Source organism: Equus asinus, chromosome 20 (genome assembly GCF_041296235.1).
Source record: "Equus asinus isolate D_3611 breed Donkey chromosome 20, EquAss-T2T_v2, whole genome shotgun sequence".
NCBI classification, from domain to species: domain Eukaryota; kingdom Metazoa; phylum Chordata; class Mammalia; order Perissodactyla; family Equidae; genus Equus; species Equus asinus.
In genome coordinates, this window is record NC_091809.1 from 86928884 (window position 1) to 86947471 (window position 18588).

At 37.9% G+C, this 18588-nt stretch overlaps 1 protein-coding gene across 1 annotated transcript; it reads left to right on the forward strand.

Annotated features, from left to right (window-relative positions):
- The first annotated feature begins 10651 nt into the window (after positions 1-10651).
- On the forward strand, positions 10652-11602 carry LOC106831598 (olfactory receptor 51F2-like). The gene has a single exon (XM_014841904.3). The coding sequence runs from the start codon at positions 10652-10654 to the stop codon at positions 11600-11602; it is 951 nt and encodes a 316-aa protein (XP_014697390.3).
- Positions 11603-18588: the final 6986 nt, after the last annotated feature.

An 18588-nucleotide genomic window follows, 5' to 3' on the forward strand; every position in this document is an offset into this window, starting at 1 on the left:
AGCCTTTGGCAATTGATTCAGCTTCTGGCCCCTCTCTTCTTCCTGTAGGTTGTTGGAGGTGGGACTGAAAGTTCCAATGGCCTAATCTAAAGGTTAGTTCCCTTGGCAGCCAGATCCCATCCTTAGGTTTTCTAAAGGCTTTCCAAAAGACAACTTTATCACTCTTATCACAAGAAATTCCAAGGGTTTCAGGAATTTTTAGGAGCTTAGTGTCAGGAATGGGGTGAAAAACCAAATGTATAGTTCTTATCATAAATCACAATTGTCGAAGGGGGTTTCCCCACACTATCAAGTGATTCTTAGACACCAGCTGGGTGTCCTACTGTTCAACACAATCCTAACACTATATATATGGAGATCACATCAGATTCAACAGGTTTAAGACTCAGTCCTAAAGACTGTCTCCTCTCACACACACTTCAGAGGCAAAGTCTCACAAGTCCAGGTCATTCATTACCTATACTTCTGATTGACTGGCTGTAAATCAAAGGTTCCCAATACCCTCTCATTGGATTAGTTATTTTGCAAGAGCAGGTCAGAAAGCTCAGGAAAGCAGTTTACTTTCTAGATTATCAGTTTATTAGAAATGGTACAAATAAAGACATACACAGGGTGAGATCCCAAACAAAAGAGCTTTGTCCTCGCATGTGGAAGCATTCCAGTTCCCCAACCAGGAAGTTATCCACACCTTCTCCTTTTGTGTTTTAATGGATGCTTTATGTAGGTATGATGGATTAAATCATGGACTATTGGTGATTGATTCAACCTCCAGCATCTCTCCTTCTCAGAAAATCAGGGAGCAGGACTGAAATTTCCAACCCTCTATTCATGTTTGGTTTCCCTGACAACCAGCCTCCATCCTTAAGTGCTTTCCAAATTCACCTTATTAACATAAACCCAGTGGTGGTAGAAAGGGGCTTGTTTGAATAACAAGACACACATTTCACTTTTCTGGCTCTGAAGCAATTTCAGGAACTGAGGAAGAGATCAAATATTACAAAAATGATGTTGCCATTGCTCTTATCACTCAGGAAATTCCAAGGGTGTTGGAAGTGTTGTCCTTAAACAAATCCAATTACTTTTCCAACAAAAATGGGTTTATTCTAAGCCAGCCTTGATAGTCTGGGGCTTAAAGTTCAGGGCTCTCACTGCTTTGGTGGCCCAGGGTTCATGTCTCAGTCACGGAAACACAGCACACCTCTGTCAGTTGCCTAATGTGGTAGCAGCTCACATAGAATAATTAGAAGGACTTACAACTAGGATGTACAACTACAACTACGCACTGGGGTTTTGGGGAGAAAAAAGAAAAAGAGGAAGATTGGCAACACATGTAAGCCCAGGGTCAATCTTCCCCCCCCAAAAATAATGGGCTTATTCAGGATCTACAAAGCATTGCAATTCGAGGTCTATAACCATGGCCAGCCACGTGCTAGTCCCCCACTAGGAAGAGAGGAGAAACTTTTATAGAGGGGAAGAGGAAGTTGGAGGGCTATTGTAAACAAAGAGTTCGAGGTGTTGTAGTGTTTCATTAGCTCAGTTGTGACAGTCTGTCATTGGTGAGCTTCTTGCCTGTCAAGAAGAGGAAGTCTCTCTTTTTCCTGTTGGGATCTGCAATCATCAGAGGGCATGAGAGCTCCCCTTTTGGCTGCCCAACTCCAATTTAATGAGGGTTCTGTTTATCAATTTGACAGTAGCTATGAGCCAGGAGCTGTGGACAAAGACCAAATATATGTGAGAAATCACAGCATTCCAACTCCCCCAAAATTCACATGTTAAAGTTCTAAGCCCCTAGTACTTCAGAATGTGGCATCATTTGGAAACAGAGTCATGGCAGATATAATTAGTTAAGATGAGGTCGTACTGAAGTAGAGTGGGTCCCTAGTCTAATTTAACTGGTGTCCATATTAAAGGGGAAATTTGGACACACAGATATGCACACAAGGAGAATGCCATGTGGACACGAAGGCAGATATCACGGTAATGTTTCCACAACCCAAGGTTTCCAGCAAACTGCCAGAAGCTAGGAAAGAAGCAAGGAACAGAAGCTTCTTCACAGCCAACAGAAGGAACTAACTCCATGATTACTTAATCTCAGCCTTCTAAGCTCCCGAACTACGGCACAATGAATTTCTGTTGCTTAAGCCACTCATTTTGTGGTACTTCGTTATGGCAGCCTTAGCAAACTAATACAACGATAAGCACATTTCTAGTCTTTATTCTAAATGTCCCTCTGTAAAAAATTACACTTCATGTGAGCTAGTGAGTTTTTAAAAATAGTTATAGTGAAATTATTTTTCTAGACAGAGACCCTGCAGAACATATTTGCCTCACGTTCTAAATACCCTAGTGGTGGCCTTGTACATGTTGAGCAAATTATAAAGAAAGCAGAAAAGCGCCAACCATAATTAATTGATTAAACAGAGAAATCAAAGCACTTCAGTAATACTAAAATGCCTTTATGGTGCTAGAAGAATTGGATATCTGTATGAAAAGCAAAATGAACCTCAACTCCTACCTCAATATAAAAAATCTTTATTTGAGATGTAGCATGAACCTAAATTTGAAAGTTAAAATTATAAAGATTCTAAAGGAAAAAATACGATAATATCGTCCTAAACTTGAGGAAAGCAAAGATTTCTTAGACAGGACACAAAAAGCATTAGTCATAAAGGAAAAAACATTCAACAACTAAACTTATCAAAACAAAATAACAATCTATTACAAAAGATACCATTATAAAAGTGAAAAGGTAAGCCACAGATGGAGAAAATATTCCCAGTGCGTATATCTGAAAAGCAAGGTCCATTAATTAATAGGAAGACAAACAAGTCATTAAAATTTAAAGCATATAATTTAAAGAGGTGCTTCACAAATGGAGGTAAATGAATGGCTAAAACACATATGAGAAGGTGCTTAACATTATTATTCATTAGAGAAGTGAAAATTCAAACCACATTATGATACCAAGGCAAATTCATTACAATAACTAAAATCGAAAACGTTGATTATACTAATTATCAGCCAAAGGGTGGGTCAATTAGAGCACTCATGCACAGAGTACAGCCACATCAGGCATCTTTTTAGCAATTTTCTAATAAAGTTAAGCACCTTTTGGACGAAGCAGGTCCACTATAAGATACATACTCCAAAGAAATGATTTATATTTACAACATAAACGTCAAGGGATGGTTATAGTAGCCATAGACAAAACAGGTAAAATGTGGAAACAACCCAAGTAGACGTCAAACAGAGATTAGTTAAACAAATTTTGCAACACTTATCCAATAAAAAACGTCTTAGCAAAGAAGGAAAAAGAATAAATAACTGGAAAAAGTATATGAGTGTATATGTATTTATATAAAAATTATGTATATAATAATTGCAAAGTATATATGTATAAGTATATATATATATATGTATATACATAAATATTACGGATCTTTAAGACCTAGGATAAAGAGTAGGGCCTGATGCTTTAAAAGAGGGAAAAGATGACCTGCAAAGGAAAGCCAATTAGTTTAGTTTTCATCTACACAGGTCTAGTAATGACTAGGTGAGATTTGTTTAAAAGTTTCAACAAGCCAAGTTCTACTCAGAAGGTTTTAAAACTATATAGTTACATATTCTCTACAAACCCAGTGAAACAGGTATCAATCACCTCATTTTACGGGTAGGAGAACCAAAGGCACAGAGAGGTTAAGGTTTTACAGTGTAGACATATAGAACCAGAATTTGTTCTCTTATTCACTGTATTGAACTAAACCCTAAACTGTTCAGAGAAGGTGATTTAAAGCCTAACAATTCTATATATCTATCAATAAATTTTAAGAAAATAAAAGAGATTTTAGACAGGTCGAAACACAGAATATTTATTTGTGCCACATATCTATTCTTTTTCTGAATAAAACAGGATTATGTGCTTGAGCAAAATGACGCAAATATTCAATAAAGTTCAACAATTACTAACCAAGTGTGAATGGACATTCCTCAGGGGCACCAGGTAAAGTAATTTCAGGAAAACAATCATTCAACATGCCCCGAAAATGCAAAATGTATCAAAGCCTTGCACAAAATTTGTCCTCAGAGCAGAAATGGTGTCAGAAACTCAGAATTTAGGCCCCAGCTCAGACCTAATGAATCAGAATTTTCACTTTTACAAGACCTTGAGGATATTTGTATACTCAAACTTTGCAAACATTTAATTACCATTATGAATAAATAGCAATAAATCATTAGTGAGATGACGAAGAAAGCTTGTCTTTGTCCTGCTAGCATGCAAAATGAAAGAAAATTTGAATTCCAGAGAAAATAGGAAGTTGTCCCAGAAAATCATGGTCCAGTACACATTAAACAGAAATTTGACATAAATATGGGCAACTGAATCAGTGTAAATAGAAACAATTAATGTTATTTTAAGGAATGAATGCCTCCTTTTATAGAGATATGTGTTTAGTGATATAGAATATGTGATTCCTTTTTCTGGTCACACCATGTGTTCAAGATTCTGTGTCGAGTAATTTTTATTTAATCATATTTCCATCAAACTTTATTTGCTTTAAAGTTCAAACAATGGAAACATGAATATGTAATATTTAATCATAGCTACAAGGTAATGTGTACATTTATATATGTTATTCAGGGAAATATTATGCTCTAGGTGACTATTGTTGAGGATGGAGAAAGAAGAGAAGGGAAGTATAAGGTCATTTCTTGCCTGCACCCTATTTAGCAGTGAATAGCATGTAAAATTAACTGAGAAAAAAAGAATGTTTATATTTATTGAAAAATATTACAAAGGAAATAAAATAATTGAAAGGGAGATGGTAAAAATACCTCTTAGACCTGCTTTATTCTAGTGTAGTGAGTCTGCTGGGAATTTCTAGTCCTCCCACCTTGGATCACACTGCTCATCTGATTATATTGTCTCCAAGCCCTAGAGGTCTCTTGGCAGCAGGGCTGGGTTACATGCTGGGCTCCTTATAGAAGGCAAGGTCCGAGAGCCACCTACATATACACTTGGCTGGACAGAGAGTGGAAAGAGCAGCTCTCCCTCTGTAGGGAGCCAGGTAAGAGGCTAGGACCAGAAAGAGCAGACCAAGAACAGGGACTGTTGAGAGCCAACCTGGAGGGCAAAGGATAGAGCCTGGGAAGGATAAGGGATGGGGAGGCAGGTACTTAGAGGCAAAAGACTGCAAATCAGAGGAGAAAGAGTAGAGATATTGGGAAGAGGGGTTCAGAGTGACAGGCTGAAGTTGAAGGTTGTGGGAATTGTGAGACAGCATGAAGAAGTTTGCAAAGAAACACTTCTTTCCAGAAGAAAATAGTAAAATCAGCCATGTCAAGGAAATGGAGTGAATTTTTGTAATTCTGTGTGGCTCAAATTTGACAATGATTGTATATTTTATTGTTGCTTCACTCAGCCTTTAAATTTGACAGATTTCTCTATCCCTATTTGCTAGAAATTCATATCTTTGAGTACCTTCACTTGGCATCAGATCAACCTTTTTATAGGATCCTTGGTAGTCTGAGCTTTCCAATAGCTCTCAGTAGAAATCATTTGTCTTTAGAAAGAAGTGCTTCAACAAACACATCTTGGCACTTGACCATTACAGAAACTGCAGAAAGAGACAGACCAGGGATAGTTTTAAAGTCCAAGGTTTACAGATGAGGAATCTGAGATAGGAATGATTTATCAAGGTCCCACTTCCTGCCAATGCTGGAGCAGGGACTTCTACTTTCATCTTTTTTTTTTTTTCTCCTGGGCCAGAGGAATACATTGCAATGTCCACCATTTCCTTCATGACCAAAACCTCCGGACAGAGAAATCTATTTCGTGTTATTGCTCCTCTTCCCAACTCCCTCACCGTCTATCACACTACAGACCATCACCAAACAAGCAAGAGGCAGGTAATCTAGCTTAAGGCAGATGCAGCATCATTCTTTGGTCTTGGCCTTCTAATGCATATACACAGTGCTGCCCTTTGTAGTTTACACATGTCTTTTGCAATCAGTTGTAGTTAAGTTTGATGCAGTGTTCTGTATCAATATTTTACTTAATGGCTTTAATTTCATCTTATTTAAGAAAGGACTCCCTAAAAAAGTCACAAATGCATTTCACTTATTTATTCTAATATTAGTATAGCTTTCTTTGCCTTGAAATTCTTAATCCAAATACAGAGATGTGTAAAATAGGGATCTCTTTATATTTTTACAAATCGTCAATTGACCAAACATCATTTATCACATATCAGTTCTTTTTCTAGCGATATAAGATGCCATTGCCATCATATTCTTTATCCTCATTTATACTTTTTTTTTCTTGAAATAGTATTCTTTTCTAGGGATGTATTTTTTAAGCGTTTACCTATTATATTTTATTAACTACAGTAGCTTTATATTACATTTTGACATTTGACTTTGACAAATCACTTTGTCATTTTCAATATTATAGGAAATAAATTTGCACAGTTTTAGCACCTAATACATTTTAGGGTCCATCTGTCACTATCCATTAAAAACTCGTGTGTGTTATTGATTGATAAGCTTTGAATTTAGGAGCATTAATGGGAGAATTCACATCTTTTCACTATTGGATATTCATTCCTGTCTTCAGGAAAGGATTAAAGGACTTTGTCTATGTTCTTCAGTAAATTTTTACAGACCATCCCTAACCTGCCAAACACAATATTAATACATTGTATAGTTTTGTGCCTACTGTAAAAAACACTTATTTTTATAAAATTTCTTCAGTGGTTATTTTTTGTGAACAGGAAAAGCCATTAATTTGTAATATTGGTCTTTTATTTGGTCACTTTGGTAGACTCTATTAATAGAGTTTCCTGTCCATTCTTTCGGATTTTTCAGTTAAAAAATCAACTAAATCCTAAATGAAGACCTTTTTATTTCTTTTCATAGGTAACAGTATCTGCTTTTATTTCCATGTCTTTTTTCATTTTCTAAGACTGTTCTGTGAAATGTTGAATGGCAGTTGTGTTAGCAGATGTCCTTATTTCATCAACAATTTCAGTAGAAATGCTTTTAATAGGTCACCAGTGAATATGTTTGCTCCAGGTTTCTGAAAGATACCTTTCATTTGGAAATTTATTTTCTTTCCATATTTTAAGAATTTTAGGATGAATTGCCATTGAATTTTGTGATTCTTTTCCTCATTGCTTGAAAAAATCATGTTTTGCCTCCTTTAAACTGTTAGTATATTCATACTGTTGATAGATTTCTTATGCTGAATAATTTTTTCATTTGTAAGACACAGTCTACTGTGTCAAAATACAATATTCTTTAAGAGAGCAATTGAATCTGGCTTTCTAAAAATTATTTATAATGTTTGTATATCTCATCATAAATAGATGAATAGCTTTTCATCTTTTGTTTTTCCTCTGGTTACAAAACCTATGCTCATTTGTTTGAGAGACACATGTACTCTCTGAAATTTTTTTCCAGTTTTACTTGTTTAATTGACATCCATCACTGTAGAAGTTTTAGGTGTACCTTCCGTCTTTTTATATGCTCTAGAACAGGACTGCTCAACCTCAGCCCTCCTGACATTTTGGGCTGGATAATTCTTTGTTGTCTTTTGCATTTTTGGACTTATGCCTTTTGGCACCCACCCGCTAGATGCCAATAGCACTCCCTCCCCAACTGTGACACTGCAACTGCCTCCAGGCATTGCCAAATGTCCCTGGGGGGCAAAATTCCCTCCCATCTGCTCGACTAAAATTTGAAACATGTGAAAATACTCTACTTTTTTTTCACTTTAAGTTTGGTCGTTGGTGGAGTTTTTCCTGTCACTGCCATTTCTTCTCTGCTGGATTTGATTTTTGGGCTAGTATGGTGACTGATATTATCCTACAAAATTATCCATTTTATATCTGTTGCCTAATATAGTGTTATACATACTATTCCATTCTAAAGTTTTATTTCTTTACCTATATTCTTGTTTTCTTTCTTATTTCTCGTGCAATTAATCATGCTTTTTCTAAAATTTTCTTGGCCACTTTTGAAAAAAGTTCACATATTTTCTTTTTAAATAATTAGGTTTGGGTTTATTGTTAACTCATTCATTTCTGCTTTTTGTCTGTGTTAATTGCTTTTTTTGACATTTATTCAAATATTTTCGTAGCATCTTATATTGAAAACATAATAATATTCCACCTCCTTGTTTTCTAATAAATGTATGTTCTTCAGCCTGTACATTGCACGCCAATGTCTTGCCCCGCAGGTTTTGGTGTGTGTGTTTCTCAATTTATTCACTTCAAAAGATTCTTTTTCTCATTTATATTTTTATGACAGAGAAGATGCTTAATAAATGGATGTGGCTATTGCTTTGGACCATTGTTATTTGATATCTATAGTAAAGTATTATTATCTGTAGGTTAATTTAATAGTCCAGAATGTGCACTATGAAGATCTGAAAGAGATTATTATATTGTTTAAATAAAGAAGAGGTGGAAGAAAAAAGAGAGATAATAGAGGCTGAAGAGCAAACACTTGGTAATTGGGAGTGGTGATTATTTGAAAGATAAAAGAGTACGGGATAACTCCCAGAGTTCTGATTTAGATAATTGGTTAATTTTTTGTGAAAATTATAAGCTTTATACAGAATATTTAGGTGTAAGAACAATTATAGGGAAAAATGATCAACTTGGTTTTGAACATATAAAATTTGATATACTGATTAGAAATCCAAATGGCAACGTCCAGCAGGAAGTTCTATCTTCAGGAATGTGGAAACCAGAACTGGCTTTCAGATATTCATTTGAAATTTCTGTTTAAATAGGTGAAAGATGAAGCTGTAAAAATGGACACAATAATTTTTTTAATGACTTGAGAATGGGCAAAGCGTGGATCTGTGAAGGATACCATAGCTAAGGTTCTTGGTGCAAAAAAAAGTCAGGAAAAAAATTTGCTCAGTGGTGGGAGGAAAATATTAGAGCCTAATGCCATCCAATACATGGGGAGAGAAAATTTCAAGGAAGAAAGTATCATCAGCATAATATGTAAGTGGTGTACAAATAAGATGTTACTAAACGAGTGAACTGAATTTGACAGTTCCATTTTGGTGTTGTTTTCCATGGTAGGTGTATCCTTGACATCTGATATTCTGGACCCTTTGTACACAGAGACTATTAATGATGAGATAGATTCCTTTTCTGAGAAGCCTAAAGAGCTTCATATCTGCAGAATTTATATGGAATTCATATCTGAAACTTAGGACTCTACTCCGAAGATGCCACATTGACCATAATGCATCTCTGAAAGCACACATCTGAAAAACGTTTGCCAGGATGTTCATCAGGCTTGTTTAGAGAGTCATTCTATGCATTCCTCAGCCTTATTGAATGAAGATATTGGGGTCATATACACAGGTTTCAACTCTAGCTCTTTTACTGCCTCATTGCATAATTTGGGGTAAATTACTTAATCACTTTAAACATGTTTCCACATGAATATATTAGGAATAACAATTTTTTATACTTGATTGGAGAGTCATGGTTATTGGATAAGATTATGAGTATGAAGATCATTGCACCTGGCACACGGTATGCGTTCACGAAATGTTGACTGGTATAGTTCCTTGTGTTTTACCAGTAGCCTGTGTGACTATTTATCAAAATGTAATTCTTACTGCTCTGTGTTACAATAATGGCAAGATTTGCCTTTCTGTCTGCCTTCTCTCTCCCTTCCTTCCCTCCTTCCCTCCTTCCTTCCTTCCATCCTTCCTTCTGTTCTTCCTTCCCTCCTTTCTCCCTTCCTTCCTTTCTCTGTTCTTCCTTCCTTCCTTCTTTCTCTCCTTCCTTCCTTCCTTCCTTACTCCCTCCTTCCATCTCTCCCTCCCTCCCTCTTCTCTCTCTCTCAATTTCTCTCTTTATTTCTTTTCTCCATCTTTGTTATATAATATATGGTTTCTCTCAACAATTAGACAGTCCTTTATAAAGACAAGTTTGGGTTATCATTTAGTTGCTGAGGCTTAGTTTTCTCATATGCAAAATGCATAGAAACCTACGTACCTCCTAGCATTGGTGTATGGAAACAATTACATAATGTATATAAATGCCAATAACACAGGCAACTCTCAACAAATGGGAGCTATACTTGGTTTTGTAGGGTTGTTCTTTGGACAACCTTGTCATCACCTATACAAACAAGACACGTGTGTCTTGAGGATGTCTTTGGTATCGTACTAGATATATCCTGGGAAAATCCAATGATATCTATACTTCAAACGTGACTTGATTTTTCAAGGGTTTATTCTGGATCCATAATTTATTTCCAAAATTACTGGAGATCAGATTTCTCATCACATTGTTTAGGTAGTATACTGGAGACCCTATAGTCAAAGATGATTTAATTGTGATGTTTGTTGTCACCAAAGATAGTAGAGATGTAAGCAAATTTGATGTGGAATTAATCAGGGAATACTCTCTTCTCAACAAATGAGAAATATTCAGAGGCAGGGAAAAGAAGCTTGCAGCTCTAGAAAGTTTAGAAAATACTAAAGTTCTTAGAGATTCAGCAATAGTAATACAGTGAATCTCAGGGTGCCAGAAAGATATTCTCAGTGATAAGCTGTATATATATTCAGTATCTGACATGTGTAATTATTCGAATATCCTTTTCTTCTCAGTCCCTCATTATGTTGGTCCTCAACAACACCAATGCTCAGCCCCTGACCTTCTTCTTGACGGGGATCCCAGGCCTGAGAGCAGCCTTAGTCTGGATCTCTATCCCTTTTTGTCTCCTGTATATTATCGCCCTCTCTGGGAACAGCATGATCCTGTTTGTGATTCTCCGTGAGCAGAGCCTCCATGAGCCCATGTATTATTTCCTTTCTATTCTTTCAACCACAGACCTGACTTTGTCCCTGTGTACACTTTCCACTACCCTTGGGGTCTTCTGGTTTGAAGCCCGAGAGATCACCTTAAATGCCTGCATTGCCCAAATGTTCTTTCTCCATGGGTTTATGTTCATGGAGTCTGGGGTTCTTCTGGCCATGGCCTTCGATCGTTTTGTGGCTATCTGTGACCCACTGAGATACTCCACTATCCTCACCAATACCAGGATTGCCCAGATTGGCGGGGGGATGTTGATAAGGAATTTTGCTGTCATGTTACCAGTTGTACTCTTAGTCAAGAGGCTATCTTTCTGTAGTTCTACAGTCCTTTCACTTTCTTACTGCTACCACGTTGACCTAATTCAACTCTCATGCACAGACAACAGAATCAACAGCATCATTGGTCTGATTGCACTCTTCTCCACGACAGGGTTTGACTGCCCTTGCATCTTGCTCTCCTATGTCCTGATCATCCGCTCTGTGCTCAGCATTGCTTCTTCAGAGGGGCAGCAGAAGGCCTTCAACACTTGCATATCTCACATCAGTGCTGTTGCCATCTTCTACATCCCTCTCATCAGCTTGTCTCTTGTCCATTGCTACGGCCATTCAGCACCTCCATTTGTCCACACCATCATGGCCAATGTCTTCCTGCTCATCCCTCCTGTACTCAACCCTATCATCTACAGTGTGAAGACTAAGCAAATTCGAAAGGCTATTGTCAAAGTCTTAATTCAGAAGTGGCTCCAAATGTAATCATTCTTATTTCAGAGTAGTAGTAAAGCCACTTTCTAATGAACGCTTGGGTAGAATGTGGTAATTGTCCCCAAAGTGCCTGTATATGTCTCCAACAGTCCAGCTTGTGCAACTCATAAGTTTTATATTTGCTTAGTTAGTTTCCTTGTCAGGAAGTCCTTATTAACACCACCTGAATTATGATGTTGTTTTCAAGATAAAGTGAGATAATATATGCAAACAGCTATTTACATTTGCAAGTAGTGCAAGACCTGAACAAGATATTCATTCAGACACTTCATACAATTCCAGAAGTCCAAATTTAATGTAAGAAATTTTGTTAATAAGCCAGTTCTTTTCTGAATGATATTCAAAAAGTACTGTGATTAGTTGATTTTTTTTCCCTTAAAGTCTCAATTCTCTGCATACTTCCAAAATAGTCATAACATAAAGTGAATCCTAAAATACACATCAATGTCATTCATTATTGGATCATATATAGATAGAGTTATTTTCCTGTTTATTATGTGTAAGGTCATATCCAATGAAAACACAAAATGCCGTATCAAGTGTTCAGGAGCAGTTACTGTTGCTGTTAGCTGAATATTAAAAGATGGTAATAACATTACTAACAATCTAGAAAAGAGGGTCACGCAGTTTTCCCAATATTATCCCCAAGATTAGCTTTGGTAAAAGGGAACTCATACTTTTGGCTCATACTTAATCTTTGTCTCTGCTGTTATGACTTTGTCTATGGGTGCACTGGATCAGCAGTGTGGAGTCAAGGCTGGCTGACATTTACATGTAGCTTCTTTCTACCTAGTTGTTGAGTTCCTCCTCTGAGGTGAATACTATTTGGCAGGTTTTAGCATGAGGTGCAAAGATTTTCATCCTTTGTGTCTGCTTCAATATGTATTTCACATACATTTTCCGCAGACATCCTTATGTCTCTTCTTCCAAGCTTGTCTGTTCTGTCCCCTGACCAACTATGCAAGCCTTGCAGCAAAGTACAGAAGTTCATGCATATCCATGTGCCTCATACAACCTCTCCTGCACAAAGTTAACAACCAAGGGCACTGCTCATTATGAGAATTTTCCTTCATCACTCTTTCTCATGGCCACATGTATGGAGTTGTTGTGCCACTGAATTATATTTTTGATTAGCACTGACTTGTTCACCAGCCCATCCATGAACAAAGCCTGAATATTTTCTTCCTCTTCCAGAAACTTATCAGGAACCTCCAGTGAGACCACGGATATGAATTAATTGGGAGGTATCTATATAACAGTGATAAGAGTCATGGGAATCTGGGACAACTATTCACACAGGTTATTTGTGCTCCTTTTGACCTTGAATTTTGTCCTTACTACTATAATTGCTCAAAGTTCATGGATGTAATAACAATATGAGAATTATTCTAGCTACTACGTGTGATATTACCAACCATATACTTAGGTGTCTGGGGAATAGCTACAGGTAGATCTGAAAATTATTGGGTTCGCTATGGAATAAACTTTGTCCAGAATTCCATTAATCATCTTGTCTCAATAATCTCATACTTTAACCATCCCCAAAATAGCATAATGGTGTGTTTCTTTGCCTATTTTCAGTGACAGATTGTATGCTATATCCAATAGTCCTCAAAGAGCCTGGGTCTTCTCTTTTCCCCAATGAATAGGTACATTTGCAAATGGACAGGTCTACTTTGGGAAAGATCTGGATAATTTTTATTGCATACTTACAGTGGCATTGCAGGTTATTCCATCAAGGGAACCAAGACATGTTCAATTAGTGGACTCTGAATATGGGAAGTGATTTAAATCTTTAAATAGACTGAGTGACCCTAAATTCCCTTTAGGGGTTTCATGTCAGTCTGATGCTCAGAAGTTCTCTATTTAAAATGTATTTCAAGTAACACCCTAGTCTCTGTACACTTCACTTTTCCCAAGAACACCGTTGCCAATTGCATCAGATCACTCTGAGTCCTGTCACCCTGATTGCCATTCTAGCCTTACTACTTTCTACAGAAATTACATTTATCTTACTTCTGATTGTTAAGTACTGCCATGTGGTCTCAGGATCCCTTCATCCTCACTGTTAGTAGGGAGTCCAGTTCCATAGAAGCAGCTTTCTTTGCCAAGTCCAGCTTACAGAACACAGCAACTACTGAACTATTTATTTCATAGATATCAGCTATCCTCTTACGAGTGCATTCTTTATAGCCTCAGTGAAGGAGTGTCTTCTCTTTACTTCCAGAAAAAGTAATCCTGTGATAAATTCTCTGATCCTACATGATAAATTTACTCTAACATGCCAACCTCTTTGAGATTTCTAAAGTTTATATTATGCCAAGCAAATCTAGCATCTCCTCCTAATTTGCTATAGGTAATCATCATGTTCAAGCTTCAAGCAACCATCTCAGCAGTGCATTATCATAGTTTCCAGGTATTCTTGATATGATGGCAAACTACCAATCATGGATGAGTGTCCTTATGTCAGTAAATTCTTCTCTATGTCAGTTTATGTTTCTACTACCAGCCACTTCCTCTGCTGTCAAGATCTAACACTTCCAAGATCTACTCATATAAGTGTTTATTTGATTCTAGTTAGTCCAATTAAACTCTGCAATGACTTCAGTGGAGAAGCTATTTTCTCCCAAAGTGTTAATAACATTTCCTTGCTTGGGCTTTGCTGAGATCTGACTGCTCATTGGCTTGGATACAATGAGAAGAGATGGGGCAGATCTTGCATAGGAAAAGCATCATCTTGTAAGGCCTTGTCCTCAGGTTTGGATTTTGTAAGGTCTCCAGACAAGATAAAATAAATAGCTTTTGTAAAATGAGAAGAGAGTTCCTTTGGTTGGCAGGGGATATTCAAATGTTTCAAGATTTTTAGTCTCATTTACTCAAATGTCAACATTCCAGGAGTGATTTTTGTGGTAAATCCCTGTTTTTTTTTAATTCCTAATATTTTTCAGTGTTCTGACTTTATAAACGAAAATTTGTCAAAACTAAGATTTGGTTGGTCTTGCAGCTCTGTTACTCGTTCAAGTAAATTATCTTCTGGATCATTAGAACTCTATGATCTTTGGCTGAAGAAATAAAGCTTTCCTTAAATGTTCCTGTGGGAGCCCTCTGACTTTCACTGCATGCCCTGAGTTGTCAGTTGGCTGCCCTAATCTTATCATTTTCTATTTGAAGTTTCCAACGCAGATACCAACAGTTAGCCCACCCATAATCTTGATAGCTAATGTTTTTAGTTATAAATGGGAGACTAGACTCAGGAACCACAGTCACCATGTAACCTAACATCTCACTTTTCACCTGAATCTCATCCTACCAACGACAAGTAAGAGTCTTAGTAACTGTGATGCCATCGCATTTCAGGAATCCTGGTCAGCCCACTGACCACTTGCAATAGGGTCTTAGTTGTCAACTGACCATATTATTGATAATGTGATTCCAGGGAACATGATTGAGGGATAGCTAAAGTTGAAGATGGAAGGACAGTAAGATGATACAAAATTTCTTATTGATTTGGATACTGTGTTATTTAGGATCCAAATAGGAGACAGAAACAACACAATGATTTGAAATGGAAAAATTTAATATAAAGACTTATAGTAACAGGGAGATAGACTAGTGGGTAAATTGGCTAGTTAGGGTTATAAGAGAATTATAAAGGACCTATATATTCTACTATACCCACTACTCCTAGATCAGAAATGGAGTACCCGAGGAAGAGCCCTCCTCTCCTTCCTCTAAGCCCATGAAGTTACTAAGGTGCTTACTGATAAGCCTTGTCAGAAATTTGCCCCAAGGAAGGGCTTCCACAGGAAAGAGCCAACTCTCTGAACTCTAGGTGGAAGGGAAGCGTATGACTGCTGGTCACTGATGGAACAGGAATATGGAAAGGTGGCCCTTTGCAGAATTATAATACATTTCCATGTGAGGCTCAGGCTGGCGTAGCTCTAGGCTGCCCTTTGGGGATGAAGGTTGGGTGGCCAGCTTGCTAGACAGCTAGCCCCGTGTTGCCCCGATGTACATACATATGGACAATAAGGAGAAGATGTAGGAGAAACTGCGTCAGTTGGAGTTCTGGGCCCCTGGTTATGTCACTGTTGTCCCAGTGGAGAGCTGGAAAATAAGCTCAGTGTCTGATTGCTGAAGGAAGCTGTGCACTTCTGGAACCGAGCACTGAAGAAATCACACAGTGCCAAGCAATGGAGAAACAGCATGTTCTGTGAGAATCTGGCCAGCGAACCATGCAGAAACCAGGAAGAGAAATCCATCCGTTAAATATGTCTCATGATGGTCCATCCAGGAAAATAAAAATAAACATTTCTTCATTGGATCCTATTTCCCATTGGTCAAAATTGACCCTATGAGTTGTTAATTCCCCCATGGTTCTGGGTTGCACTTGCATGAGCGTTATCAGGTGAGTACCTGTGAATGTCTCACGTCTCAGTGGCAGCCCTGGGGCAAGAAGCAAGAGGTTCATGTTGCAGGCCTAAGGCAAGGCGTTATGATGTTCTTCCTGTGTGAAACCCACCAATGACTGATGGGGCTGGTTGCTGCAACAATGGCTAGACAATGAGGCCGAAAGATTTGACGTGGTCTACTTGATCCGTGAGGTAAACTCAAACCCTGATGTTCTAACCTGGAGAGCTTGGGGATTGACAGAAGATTCGGTTGCTTCGGAGCAAGTTGTCTCTTCTGTTGAACTAAAAAGCCATCTTCGTTCTTTTAGTTGCTGTTTTTGGTGCAAGTTCTATTTCCCCATTTAATCCCGTAAGTCAATTAGTGTGACATACTTATCAACTTCTGTTTATTTTTTTTAACCTCATATAGAGAAGAGAAATGGTCCATAAAAATATTTTCATGAGCCTTTTGTTTTACGAAGGATGAAGATAGCCCCAGAGCAATGGGGGAAGTGCTATGCGCACATACAGCGTGCAGAAGGGATCTCAGAGAGGGCTGCTGATTATTTGTCATTCTTAAATTCATATAATTTTACTTTAAAATTATAATATTAACAATAAAAGAAAAAGAGGAATAAGGAAAGAGAAGAAACGGAGGAAGGGCTAGAGTAGCAATTTGATTTGGAGAAAAAAAATAGAAAGATAAAACATTTTATTTCATCTTTTACCTAAACTTACCTAAGTATGCTTAGGTAAATTTACCTTTTACCTAAATTTAGCCATTCTAAGGCCAAGGTTCTCGTTGCCTTGCTCCCTGAAAAGATAAAGAAAAAAAGTATTTTTTTCCTAGGTTCAGCTGGTTTTTCTCTTGGAGACCTTGAAGCCATTTCTGGACGTGGAAACCAATGAATTTTCAACTTAGAATGATGCAGATACATGTCAAGGAGTGATGGGCAGACGTGGCATACAGAAACTTCAGTCATATAATCCTATCATGATCCCAGACAGATGCTGGATTAAGTACATCAAGGTTAGGAATTTGTATTACTTTATCTAATACTCTAACTGGAATCTACATTTTTTTTGTTAGAATGTAGAACTATTCAAATGAATAGTTTATAGGCTTTTTTCCTCCAGTTTTCTGCCTGACCTGACTTGATGACTGCATCACTCACCTCTGGCACATCCCCTTTTGTATTAACGAGAAGACAGAGTCATCATTGTTGGCTTACAAAGTTAGCTCATTTATCTGTTGTTACTTTGTTTCATGTCTAAGGTGTTTTGCTAGATCTTATTTTTTATTCTGTGTCTGAAAAATCATGTGTCCTCCTATAACATGCCACCAGAATTATACCTTTTGTCTATTTCCAATTTTAACAGTTGAAGGCTGAATAAAAATTGGTATCCTCTTCTGAACTTGAGGGTCCAAGACGTCAGGAATGCTTGTGACCCCAGGCTTTCTTTTCTGTTCTGTGAGATTAAATGCCTACAGTGGTCAGTAGATGTGAAGGGACTGGTTATAAGACAATGAAGAAAGGAGGATTCTACAATAAATTTGAGAGCTTGTGACTTACCTAAATCCGTTTGCATTAAAAATAAAATCAAACATTGTTATGAGCAACCAGAACACATCTGTGGGCAGAATGCTGCCTAACATCTGCATGTCTCTGACTTCGGTGGTAGTCTTAGACTGTGTCTACCAATGCATACACGTAATCTGGGACCCACAGCTGGGTATAGGCTGCCTTACAACATCCGAGACAGGCTGTCCTCAAGGCCATATGTGATGAAGGAATGGGATCACAAGGGTTACGTCTAGGACTGTGAGTCAGAACTTGCTCTCTACATTTTCTTAGGAGGGCAGCTTACTGACAGACAGTCACGAAGCAAGTGGAGTATTGTTTCCAGGGGACTAGGTGTCTGTTAATTCTCAGAAGGATGTACCTGTGCTGACAAAGAGTATGAGAGTATAAATAAGGATATGGGTTCTCAACAGGATGCTGGATCCAAGAAACTGCAGAATGTGAAGAATTTGAAACCTCTCCATCCTTGCTCTGGGATAAGGCAACCAGAGCCTGGTAGGTGCCCTAGAGACTCAAACTGAATTTCCCTGGGATGATTTTATGTTTCCCAATGAAAACTCTGCAATTTATGGAGATCAATCCTATACCATTCAGAGAGCTGGAGGTTAAAACGCTTCATGGGTTGTCCAGCCTAAGAGATCAAGCTACATTTGGGACAGCACTGATAGCTGAAGATATTAGGGTCCATATGTGGGATGGGGTACATCTTTGTGTTTGTGTGATAAACACAGTTGAAAAAGCAATGCTGTGAACAGTAATTCATTTCTTGAGGAGACTCATTGAACAAGAATGAACAGTGTGTAGGGGCTGGCCCAGTGGCACAGCAGTTAAGTTCACACGTTCTCCCTCGGTGGCCCAGGGTTCGCCGCTTTGGATCCCAGGTGCGGACATGGCACTGCTTGGCAGGCCATGCTGTGGTAGGCATCCCACATATAAAGTAGAGGAAGATGGGCACAGATGTTAACTCAGGACCAGTCTTCCTCAGCACAAAGAGGAGGATTGA